Consider the following 12,477-nt stretch of genomic DNA (forward strand, 5'->3'; position numbering starts at 1 on the left):
GAAAAGATTAAAAAGCGTAGCCAGGCATGCGCATCTGTGGTCCCATGTGCATCAGCCTTCACTCAGGAGGCTGAGGTGGGAGGGTTCAGGAGGTTGAGGCTACAGTGAGCTGTGATCACACCCCTGTACTCCAGCCTGGACAATAGAGTGAGATCCTGTCTCAAAATAAATAAATAAAATAAAAAAGCATCCTTTTTTGTTGCAAAATAATAAAAACTCATTATAATATCCAAACATTACATAAATTATAGAAAAGGAAAATCTCCCCTAATCCTACCCGTCAGAGATAATCACTGTTCATACTTTGGTTTGTATTATTTCCAGATATTTCTGTGATAGACTAGCATTCAGCCCTCTACGTATTTATCTTCTCAATTTCCATAAATAGAATTGAATTCAACTTACTGTTTTGCCCCTTCTGTAGGCATCTTCTCACATCGGTGCATTCAGAACAACCTCATTCTTTTCCACAGTTGCACAGATTTGGCGAATGGATTTTGTTCCGTTCATTACTGAGATCTATGCTGCATAGACCACCCCAGAATATAGTGGATTAACAGAAACACCGTTTTCTTTGCTTCTAGTTCTATGGGTTAGCGTTTTGGGCTGGCCTCTGCGGTCTTGCCTGGGCTTATTAATGTGGTAGCAGTCAGCTGGTGGCTCTGTAGACCCTGGACAGTCCAACGGAGCTTCACTTATGTATCTGGTGATTGGTGCTGGCTGTCAGCTGGGCTTCTCCCCTGCTGTGTGGTTTCTCACTGTCAAGGAAACTAGCCTTTCGGGTGAAAACAGTCTACAAGACCTCTTACTGTCTAGGCCCTGAAGCCTCACACACACAATGTCTGTTGATTGCCAGTAAAAGTAAGTCATGGGAGCAGCAGAACTCCGGGGTGGGCAGACTCTACCTCTTGGTGGGAAGGCTGGCCATGGCACAAGTAAGGTATATGTGTTCCAGGCGGGGAGGACGTAGACATGCGATCCCTCCCTGTGCCCAGAATCATGAGGAATAGACGCCACAGATAATGAGGAATAGACCCCACAGATCTTCGGAAGATAGTGCAAACCCCTTCTCCTCCCAGCTCACTGTTCGTCCCCAGACGGGTCATCCAGAGAAACTGGCAGACACTTGATCTTCATGCTGGGCGTCCTTTGAAGTGGAGTCAGTGTGTTGTGTGTGTGCACGCGGCTAGCGCTGGCAGAGGTTTGGGCTTTGTAGTAGACAGTGTCTCCTGCCCTATGGCTCTGAGAGCTGTAGAAGTCAAACCTTCCTGCCCTCTGCAAGCTGCCAAGAGCTTGTCTTCTTGGTACTCCCTGCTAATTTTCATGGCACGTCTGAGAAATGTGTCGATGAGCGACAGGTCTTTAACAAAGCTAGTCCGGTCTTCCAGGCCCAGATCTCTGCTGGGATTTTATTCATTCATTTGCCCAACAGCTGTGCTCCAGGCTTCCTCCCCATCCCCTCATAACCTCGGATATGAAATAAGAGGGCCCAGACCTATGTGATGCACAGACTTCACTTTTCCTTCTCGGGCAACTCACAATGGACTCGACACTGACTTCCCACAAGGTGTTTGTGTTTATATTTAGTTTTCTCATCACCTGCCTTAGTGGCTGTTCCCTTCCTGTGAAATATTACCAATGGCAGGGAGGCAGGAGGAGGCCGGGGAAGAGCCAGTGATGGGTCATTAACGAATCCTCAAAGCCCAGCTTAGAGGATGCAGCAGTGGAGCTGCTGGTGGAAGAGTTCTCCCCAGCACCAATCATCCATCAAACTTACCTCTCCCCGGAGATCTGAGGCTGGACCTGATGAAATGCACTTTCTCGTGCTGCGGTGTTCTTTTGCCTGTCGACTGTTGGGTGGTTTTTGCATTCATCAAATAAGAACAAAGGCGGAGTGGGCTTTCGTGTTTGAAATCCCCTTAGTGTTTTATTGTCTCCCTGCTCCCCCTCGGCAGCTTTTAGTAAAGACATGTTTTGTAGCTGAAAAGGTTCACTCTGAAAGCATCCTGCACCCCCACAACTCAGCCTCTGGGCTGGCCTCCTCAGCTGTGCTGTGGGAAAGGCGTTGCTGAAGACTGTTGGAGGAGGCGGCACGGCCTGGCACCGCAGCACCCTTGGGAGCTCCCCAGTGCCTCTGGGTGACTTGGGGGTGCCAGCATTGTGCTCCTGTTGCAGGGTTAATGAACTGATCAGCTCACAGATTTCGTATTAATCAGTGCTCAGTGTTGACGAAAACATGCAATGCTGACTCTGCAAACCTTTCAGAAATCTGGCATCACGGACAAGAAAAGAAACCTCAGCAACTGCTTTTGGCCAAAGAATTGGAAAAAACTGGATAGCGCTCCTCAGCCTGCTCCAACTGAGGGTTTGCTAGCTTGAGGCCTGTAGCAGGTAAATTCCCCAGAAGCAGAGACTGGCGACGCCCTCGCTGACTCCTTACTTCTCTGCTCAGGTCCCCACTCCACGCCCCCGTTACTTGTTCTCCATGGCTGTGAGGATGGATTCAAACTCCCGCATGCTCAAGTCATACTGTCAGTTAATCATTAAGTCATTATTGTGCACTTTGATTCCTCAAGGGTCTGAGGTATCTTTGGGCCCAGGTGCTCTGTGTGATAGAGCTTTAGGCAAGTGAAAAGTTAGGTCAGTCCCCAGCTCTTTCTGCTCATGGCTACAAATGTCTATTTCTGTTTTACCCAGGTCCCTCATAGTTCCCGGGAGCCCAGTCCTGCAGGACCTATAACACCAGGAGTGGGCTCTGAAGGCAGCAAGCCAAGTAGGAAGGGATAAGATTGCTACAGATACAGCCAGAGCCCTCTGTGGAGGACCCAGAGGAGATGCCTGCCTTGACTCAGCAGGCAGCTCGCACTGCTGTATGGCCACACCTAATCTGACATAAAAAGTGATGCTACCCACGTTCATCATCCACCTTACCCACTGGTTATCCAAATGGGTCTCAGTTGTTCGGAACATTGAATGTCCCCGTAAGGATAAGGATGGTCCTTCCCTGAGGATGCTCAGTGGACTCCCTGGGCTCTGAGGATTGTTCTGCAGGAACACAGTTGCAACATCTTTGGAACAGGTGTGTGGCTTTCCCAGAGAGGCCACAGTTGACTGGCTGAGAGGGAGGTTAGAAATGAGTAGGCAGGCCTCCCTGCCACCACGCCCAGGACTGGGGGAACTGGCGAGTGCTTTGAGCCTGCCCTTGGCCTGGACACTGCAGGCTGAGCCTCTTGCTGCAAGGAGCTCACATTGTGATGTTCAGATTGAACCTGGAACGTGGAAAGCATTGAGAGTCCTGGAGTTGACCTGAATCATACACGTTATCTTCTCTGGGAATACTTTTGGGGCTGCTGGCCTTTGGGATGCTGACACTAATTGCAGGACACACTTAGGCCAAGAAGGGAAGCCACGGAATTGCCCCCAGTTCTGGGAGATGGGCTGGCAGTCTGATTTCCTGGGCCCACCTTGCAGCTGGCTTTGGTTGTGCTGTGCCCATCAGCCGAAGTAGATGGACTTGAGCCTGTGTTTGGGGGCCAGGCCTTGGGGGCAGTAGGGATCTTGAGTGTGAGCCCCCATCCTGATTCTGGGGCAAGGGAGAAGGTGAATTTGACCACAGGGAGAAAATTGGAGAGGTAGGGTCTGGTCTCCAGCTTACCCATAAAAGCTAGTGAGTCTCTGAGCACCCTCAGGGCACTGGGGAGGGCATCAGCTGCCATTCCTGACTCTGCTGCAGAATGTAGATGGGGGCTGGAGGCTGCCTCATGCCACCCCCAACCCAGCCACGAGTTTCTGTTGCAGGGAACAGAGTGATCTAATGGATCCCTCATTAGAAGAGTGCCTGACACGGAGTAGGCCTTAACAGATATTTATGGCTGGGAGATAGGAAGGGGATAGTGAGTTACAGCTATGGAAAGAAACTCAGCTGGGCCAATCACAGTTTGAGGGATTGATGGAAAGACCCTATCCTACCTTAAAATGCCTCTTCACGGCCGGGCGCGGTGGCTCAAGCCTGTAATCCCAGCACTTTGGGAGGCCGAGACGGGCGGATCACGAGGTCAGGACATCAAGACCATCCTGGCTAACACGGTGAAACCCCGTCTCTACTAAAAGATACAAAAAACTAGCTGGGCGAGGTGGCGGGTGCCTGTAGTCCCAGCTACTTGGGAGGCTGAGACAGGAGAATGGCATAAACCCGGGAGGCGGAGCTTGCAGTGAGCTGAGATCCGGCCACTGCACTCCAGCCCGGGAGACAGAGCGAGACTCCGTCTCAAAAAAAAAAAAAAATGCCTCTTCACTAGCTTGACCAGCCGGCGGAACCCCTGCCATTAGATGTGTGTTCTTTTGGAGGCTCTTTGGTTTTCAGGAGTCTTCTCTTGATTTGCTTTGTTTTATTGTTAATTTGTATTTATTTATTTATTTATTTTTAGAGACAGGGTCTCACTCTGTCATGCACACTGGAGTGCAGTAGCACGATAATAGCTCCCTGCAGCCTCCAACTCCTGGGCTCAAGCAATCCTCTTGCCACAGCCTCCTGAGTAGTTAGGACCACAGGTGTGCACCACCATGACTGACTAATTATTATTTATTTGTAGAGATGGGGTCACACTATGTTGCCCAGGCTGGTCTTGAACTTCTGGCCTTAAGGGATTCTTCTGCTTCTGCCTCCCAAAGTGTTGGGATTACAGGCATGAGTGAGCCACCACGTCCAGCCCAGGAGTCTTCTCTTAAAACGCCACGGCCTCTTGGAGAGGCATCCTGTTTCTGGTGGTGGCAGGAGATCAGCATGGCCTTTTGGAGATGAAATCTAAGAGGTCGGGTCAAGCCGCCCCCAGATTCCTGCTTTCTTTCCGTACCTTCCCAACGTTGCCTCTAGAGGAGTCATTCCCAAACCTTTTCTTTCTGTGGTAACTGCAGCAGAATAGAAGACTCCAGGGACCTCCCCCCGCCTCTCCAAGAAAATTATTGCCAAGCAATCCTCATAGGCATGCAGAGGATGATGGCGTGGCTTTAAAGAAACACCTAAGAGAATATCTATTTTTTTGGGTGGTTGTTTTAAATCAATTATCTTGTTGTTGTTGTTGTTTTGAGACGGAGTTCTGCTCTTGCTGCCCAGGCTGGAGTGCGGTGGTGCAATCTCGGCTCACCGCAACCTCCGCTCCTGGGTTCAAGCGATTCTCCTGCCTCAGCATCCCGAGTAGCTGGGATTACAGGTGGCTGCCACCACGACCGGCTAATTTTGTAGTTTTAGCAGAGACGAGTTTTCTCTGTGTTGGTCAGGCTGGTCTCGAACTCCTGACCTCAGGTGATCCGCCAGCCTCAGCCTCCTAAAGTACTGAGATTACAGGTGTGAGCCACCACACCCAGCAAAAATCAGTAATCTCTGATACATTCTTGATTCGAGTCGGGAACTAAATCATGGATACTGCCACATCCTAAACCCAGTGCTGTGGTGACTGGTCTGTGCACCATGGTGTTTCTGAGACCTCGCAGCCGCCTCCACCTCCCGATTCCCCATGACTCCAGGGTCTGCGCTGCCTGCTAGACAACTGACTTATTGGCGTGGGACTTCTGCGGCCTCACTGGCATTCTTAGAGACAGGGGCATTTCCAATGTCTCTCCTAAGTATCTCTTTTTTTTTTTTTTTTTTGAGACGGAGTCTCGCTGTGTCTCCCAGGCTGGAGTGCAGTGGCGTGATCTCGGCTCACTGCAAGCTCCGCCTCCCGGGTTCACGCTATTCTCCCGCCTCAGTCTCCCAAGTAGCTGAGACTACAGGCGCCCGCCACCACGCCCGGCTAGTTTTTTGTATTTTTAGTAGAGATGGGGTTTCACCATGTTAGCCAGGATAGTCTCGATCTCCTGACCTCGTGATCCACCCGCCTCGGCCTCCCAAAGTGCTGGGATTACAGGCTTGAGCCACCGCGCCCGGCCTCCTAAGTATCTCTTGTACGTTGTCTCTTTATTCCTCCTGAAGAGCAGAAGCCTTGGTTTTCCATTCACCGGTGCTTTCCCTGTTTTCTCATTGCCTGGTACCTGGTGGACACACAAATATTTTTTGAATGAATTAATGAATACTGCACTTGTGATCTAAGAGATGTGTCCCTAGTCTCATCCATTTCCCCAGGACACTTAGAACACTTGCTTGCTTTAAAACCACCCATCTTCATATTGCAGGGATTTCAAACGTCTCAGAAGAGGCAGTGAGAATCTTTTTTTTTTTTTGAGACGGAGCCTCGCTCTGTCGCCCAGGCTGGAGTGCAGTGGCGCGATCTCGGCTCACTGCAAGCTCCGCCTCCCGGGTTCACGCCATTCTCCTGCCTCAGCCTCCGGAGTAGCTGAGACTCCAGGCGCCGCCACCTCGCCCGGCTAGTTTTTTGTATTTTTATTAGAGACAGGGTTTCACCGTGTTAGCCAGGATGGTCTCGATCTCCTGACCTTGTGATCCGCCCGCCTCGGCCTCCCAAAGTGCTGGGATTACAGGGGATCTTTCTTAAGTCAGGAGCTCCTTGTTAGTGTCCGTGGCTCTGGGAGGGGAGTTATGCTGCCTTTCCCAAAGGAGGTGGCGAGGGAAGAGGAGGCCACTGCTCAGAATTTCACGGCTGAGGATACTGAGGCTGTCTTTCCTTGGGTGTCTGGGCAGTTGAGCAGAGGAGGCTGGAGCCAGGCTTTCTGGATTGTGACCCAGATTCTGTCGTTTCTCTCCCCCTCCCATGCCTGCTCCCGTCTTCGTCAGCTCGACCCAGGGTCACCTCAGAGCTCCCAGCAGAGTCTGTGGGCAGCTTCGGAGGAAAACATGCACCCAAAATGGCCAAATCCGTGAGGACTTGAGAGAGGCACGTGTGTGGCTATTCTGGGTTTGGTGGGCTGAGCTCAGATCTCTCTGGCATTCCTGGCCACCGGCTTCTGAGAATTGACCAGAATGGAAGGATGATAAAAAGCGAGGCTCCAGGAGCAGCCCAGGAATTTGCTCATTCTTAATCTCTGGGAGGAGGTGCTCACCCCGGAACCCACAAGGAGGATGGGGCTGAGGGAAGGGACTATGGCAGGGAGGGGCAGGGGAAGAGAGGGAAAGTTCAAGACGACTTCCTCTTCCTCTTCTCTGACTTCCTGGAGGAGGGGTGGCAAGTACAGTGCTGGCCCAGGGCCAATCTGATAAGGGAGCAGGACTTAGAGCCCAGAGGAATGGCCCCCCGCCCCCGCCCAAATCCATGCCTCTGGGGGAGTTGCCTGGTAACTGGGATGGTGCGTCAGCCTCTCTGCCTCTCTGAATGTCTCTTTCAATTTCTCTGTCCTTCTCCCACATCAGGCTAGGGACAGCTCTGGCCTCAAATGCTTGGGGAACCTTCATCTCTTTCTCCCTTCCCCAGAGTCAGGCAGAGAGGCCCCTTGCACTCAGTGCCCATGAGGGAGACATGTGAGCATCTCCTCTGGAAGTTCAGGAGCGCAGTGATGCCGGGATCTGCCTTTGCCCCTGAGGAGCTAGTGTGAACGTGTGGAGACCTGCATGTGTAGATGGGCACCGATGCAGGACGTCGGCCAAAGCGGTGCAGAGTGCCAGAGTGCAGCCGTAAGTGACAGGCAGAGCGGGTCAGCGGGAAGAACTGCCCACTGGGAGTCAGGGCCCCCAGCCGGCCTGGGGCAAGTCATGTCGTTTCTTGGTGCCTCAGATTTTTTCCATCTGTCAAGTGAAGGTTTTATGATCCCTGAAGTGGCTTAAGAATTACCTGATTCCAGGAGTTGCGGGGAGAAGAACCTTAAAGATGGGTAGAATGTTTTCGTTGCCTCTGCCTTTATTCCAAATGGGGTCCACCCTTGGACCCATCTCAGCTGGGCTGTTCCCATGAAGAGGGGGCAGGCTGAGGGCTCAGGTGTTACACTTGGATCCCAGACCTCGCTTCTGTTCTCTGGACCCTCCTGTTAGGAAAACTGCCAAATTTGCCTTTAGGTTCAGAAAATCAGTTGCACCTGTCTAGAGCAAGGTGTGTCTAGAACAAGGTGGTTCATCCTTGGCGTGCAAGTGAGGGCTGAGTGACTACATGAGACCCACAGAGCCTGCTGGGGACTGACATCTGCTCCCATCCAGCCTCGTTCTCTACTTAGAGTGACTTTGTCCGTATTGTTTCTGTAATGCCAAATGGCTTGTAGCTCTTTCTTCCTTTCCCAATCATGAGGTTTCATTTTTCATTGTTCTCAGGGTGATCTACCTTGCTTGAAATGCTTCCCGGGTATGGCATTGTTTTTTTTTTTTTTTTTTCTCTCTCTCTCTCTCTTTTTTTTGTTTTTTGCAGGGGGGGATGGAGTCTCACTCTGTTGCCCAGCCGGGAGTGCAGTGGAGTAATCCTACCTCACTGCAACCTCAGCCTCCTGGGTTCAAGTGATTCTCGTGCCTCAACCTCCTGAGTAGCTGTGTGACTACAGGTGTGCGTCACCACGCCCGGCTAATTTTTGTGTTTTTAGTAAAGATAGGGTTTCACCATGTTGGCCAGGCTAGTCTCGAACTCCTGACCTCAGGTGATCCGCCTGCCTTGGCCCTCCAAAGTGCTGGGATTACAGGTGTGAGCCATGATGCCTGGCCTGTTTTATCTCTTAACTGCATTGTTTTAGCAAATTTGAAAATTTGCTCAACTGTTGTTTAAGTATTTTTCCGTCTCCACTTCTCTCTCCTTTCTTTCTGGTACCCCAGTTATATGAATATTTGACTGTTTGATATTGTCCTATAGGTTGCTGATGTTGTTATTTTTTTCAGTATTTTTTCCTTCTGTGCTTCATTTTGAATAGTTTCTATTGCTATGTCTTCAAGTGCACTGATCTTCTGCAGTGGGTAATCTCATGTTAAATAATTCCCTCTGGTGTATTTTTCATTTCTGACATTGTGTTTTCCATCTCTAGACATTCCATTTGAGTGTTTGTTGTATCTCTGTCTCATCATGTTGATGTTTTCCTCTGCATTCTTGAGCTTTGGAGCATACTCATAATACTTGCTTTTTTCGTCTTTGTCTACTAGTTTCATCATCTCTGTCATTTTTGGGTTTGTTCTATTGACTGATTTTTCTGTGTATGATTTTTCTCCTCCATATTTTTCTGCTTCTTTGAATGTCTACTAATTTTTAATTGGATGCCGGATCCTGTAAATGTAATGTTGATGGGTATTAGGTTTTGTTAGGTTTCCTTGAATAGTGTTGGGCTTTATTCTGGCATTCGTTTAAATTACCTGGGCTCAGGTTCATACATTTGAGGTTTGCTGTTAAGCTCTGTTAGGGTAGATCCAGACCAGCTTTTTGTCTAGGGCTCATTTAGCCTCACTACTGAGGCAACACCCTTCTGAGGATTCTACCGAACACCCTGTGCTTTTGAGGTCTGTCCACTCTTGCTGGTGGGGATGTGAACTCTTTCTGGCCCTGTGTGTGCTCCACAGGTGGTTGAGCCTGTTGCTTTCCAATGGTTCTCAGTCTTGTGGATTTCACCCCACTGGGGTGCAGATCAGCCAGAGAGTCCAGGGTACTCTTCTGCAAGTCTCCCCGCGCTCTCTCCGTGCTGTCCTCTCCTCTCTGGTGTTCTGCCCTAAGAATCCTAGTGGCATGAACTCGAATTCCTATCTCCTCAACTTGGTGAGACCTCTGGACTCCGTTTGGATTCCTGCTGTGTGAACTGCTGCCTGGAAGCTGCCTCCAGGAAATAAGCTGGACAATCGAAGGCCTTGCCTGTTTTGTTCCATTCTTCTGTCAGGGATTGCAGTCCTGTGTTGCCTGTCGTCCAATGTCTGAAGTAGTTTCGTGTGTTCTGTCCAATTTTTTGGTTGTTTTAGGTGGGAGGGTAAGTCCAGACCCTGTGGCTTCACCAGGGCTCTCCCCAGGAGTCCTGCATTATTTTAAGGCTCACCCCAGGCATCACCTCCTTTCCTGGTGTCATCCTTCTGCACTGGCGTGGGTGCCTCTAGGAGACACTCCTACAAGAACCCGTAAGCAGCATGTTCTTTTCCCCTTCCTTAATGTGTCTAGTTTTGTTGTTATCTCTCTAAGTTGGCTGTGTCTTTGAGTACAAAGATGACAGGGCGTTTTTCTCATCACCCCTTGTACCTAGCTCAGTTCTAGGTGGCCAATGTTTGTTGATTGAACAAATAAATGAGAATAAATGGAAGACAATATAAGTGAACCATGCTTCATGGTTACTAAGAAGAACAGTACCATCCTGGATGTGGGGCTCGGCTCCCAGGAGCTCAGATCACATCTTGTGGCATTGGGTTTACTTAATTCTGCTTGGGGCATTGGCAAGTCTGAAGTCATCTGGAGGAGGGTGACTGGGAGAGTGGAATCTACACTCCATAGGAATTGGACGAAGGATTTGGGAATGTTCATTTTGTTGGGAAATTGTCTTTTATAGAGTGCTACTGAAGGCGGGCATAATAACAGTTTTCCAACACGTGTAGGATTGAGGACTAAACCTAGGACCCTTGGTGAAGGATTCTAGGCCATTAGATTTGGGTCTAGGTCCAGGAAGAACTTTCTAAAAATTGAACCATCCAGCAGAGAAATGGGTGCCTTGAAAATAGTGAGCTCCTCGTTGTTGCTGGGATTTAAGCCAAACCCATGTCTGTTGCTTAGGGATGCTGTGTTTGGAGTTGTAAAGTTAACCATGATATTGCATGAGATGATCTCTTAGATGCCACTCTGCACAATTTCGAATCTTGCTCTGAGCCCCATGATTCATCCTCTGGCAGCCTCCCATCCCCAGCCTACACACACATCCAGAAAATACACCTGGAATGTGCTCCTTACTACTGTTCTATGAAACAAGCCCCCCCTCTTTCCTGCCTGAAGTGGATTTCTTCTCGGGCCTCGCGGACTGGCTGCCGCCACCCCTGGGCAGTGTCTGTGCTCATCTCCATCCTTCTGACTTCGGCCTGACTGGCACCCCATTGATCTGGGCCAGCCCCTTCTGTCAGCACCTTGTCTCACTGTCTCCTGTGTCTGGAGACACAGTGCCTTTGAGACAGAGGATCGCTCCGGTTAGCCCATTGTTCTGCCTGCTCCCTGGTGGCTGGGAGGCTCCCAGCGAAGGCCGGCGGCCTTGCTGCAGCCCTTTCAGTGCTCAGGAATGTGGCTCTGAACGGATGCTGTCACCCTTGGCCTGTTTGTCTGCTCCTTTCTCTGGGTCTCGTGTCTCTTCTCTTAGGATTTTTCTTTTCCTGGGACTGGAAGCTCCCGAGGAGGTGTCACCACTGGGTTGAGGATGGTTTGCTGCACATTGTGGAGGCTCAGTTAGTAGTGATGCTGGCAGAATTCTTGAGAGAGTCTTTCGTGCACCTGCTGTTTACCCCTGCTTTTTTTTTTTTTTTTTTTTTGAGTTGGGACCTCATTCTGTTGCCCAGGCTGGATGACAGTAGTGTGATCGTGACTCACTGCAACTTCTGACTCCTGGGTTCAAGCGATTCTTCTGCCTCAGCCTCCTAAGTAGCTGGGACTGCAAGCTTATGCCATCATGCCCTGCCAGTATTTTTATTTTCTTGTAGAGGTGGAGTCTTGCTATTTTGCCCAGACTGGTCTCGAACTCCTGGCCTGAAGTGATCCTCTTGCCTTGGCTCCCAAAGTGCTGGGGTTACAGGTATAAGCTGCTTAGCCTGGCCAAAGAGGAATTTTTTTTTTTTTTGAGACGGAGTCTCGCTCTGTCGCCCAGGCTGGAGTGCAGTGGCTGGATCTCAGTTCACTGCAAGCTCCGCCTCCCGGGTTCACGCCATTCTCCTGCCTCAGCTTCCCAAGTAGCTGGGACTACAGGCGCCCGCCACCACGCCTGGCTCATTTTGTTTTTTTGTATTTTTAGTAGAGACAGGGTTTCACCATGTTAGCCGGATGGTCTCGATCTCCTGACCTTGTGATCTGCCTGCCTTGGCCTCCCACAGTGCTGGGATTACAGGCTTGAGCACCGCGCCCGGCCCCAAGGAGGAATATTTTTTGAGAGCTACTGCACAGCATGGTGACTATAGTAACTAATAACATGTTGCATATTCCAAAATTGGATCTGGAACAGAGGTCACTTAACCCATATTTGTGGTCTGAATGAGTGAGCTCCAGAGAAGGACATCCCAGTGTCCAGGTGGCCAGGACAGCGTTCCACCCAACCTGCCCGTTTTTTGAATGAGGAAGATGAGTTCACGAGGTGAAGCCATGTGCTCCAGGCCACTTACTGTTAGGTGGGAGAGCCCGTCTAGAAACCTACATGTTCTGCCTCCTAGTTTCCATATGGTTCCATTGGGGGGTGTCAAGACAGTAATAAAAACAATGATATGGCCGGGCGCGGTGACTCACACCTGTAATCCCAGCACTTTGGGAGGCCGAGGCGGGTGGATCACAAGGTCAGGAGGTCGAGACCATCCTGGCTAACACGGTGAAACCCCGTCTCTACTAAAAATAGAAAAAAAATTAGCCGGGCGCGGTGGCGGGTGCCTGTAGTCCCAGCTACTCGGGAGGCTGAGGCAGGAGAATG

The 12,477-nt window shown here is 50.3% G+C and overlaps 1 protein-coding gene across 5 annotated transcripts in view; it reads left to right on the forward strand.

The window, feature by feature from the left end:
• Positions 1–12,477, forward strand: part of TSPAN9 (tetraspanin 9) — a 210,644-nt gene that overhangs the window by 13,718 nt on the left and 184,449 nt on the right. The window contains exon 1 of one of the 5 annotated variants that reach the window (XM_077953296.1): positions 7,302–7,564. The exons of the other annotated variants lie outside the window; for them this stretch is intronic. Within the exon in view, the coding sequence (XP_077809422.1) occupies positions 7,510–7,564 (55 nt within the window). The 5' untranslated portion in view covers positions 7,302–7,509. Of the gene's footprint in view, positions 1–7,301; positions 7,565–12,477 lie in introns of those variants that run through there. 5 annotated transcript variants of the gene reach the window in all.

The sequence above is a fragment of the Macaca mulatta genome, chromosome 11 (genome assembly GCF_049350105.2).
Source record: "Macaca mulatta isolate MMU2019108-1 chromosome 11, T2T-MMU8v2.0, whole genome shotgun sequence".
In the NCBI taxonomy this organism is placed as follows: domain Eukaryota; kingdom Metazoa; phylum Chordata; class Mammalia; order Primates; family Cercopithecidae; genus Macaca; species Macaca mulatta.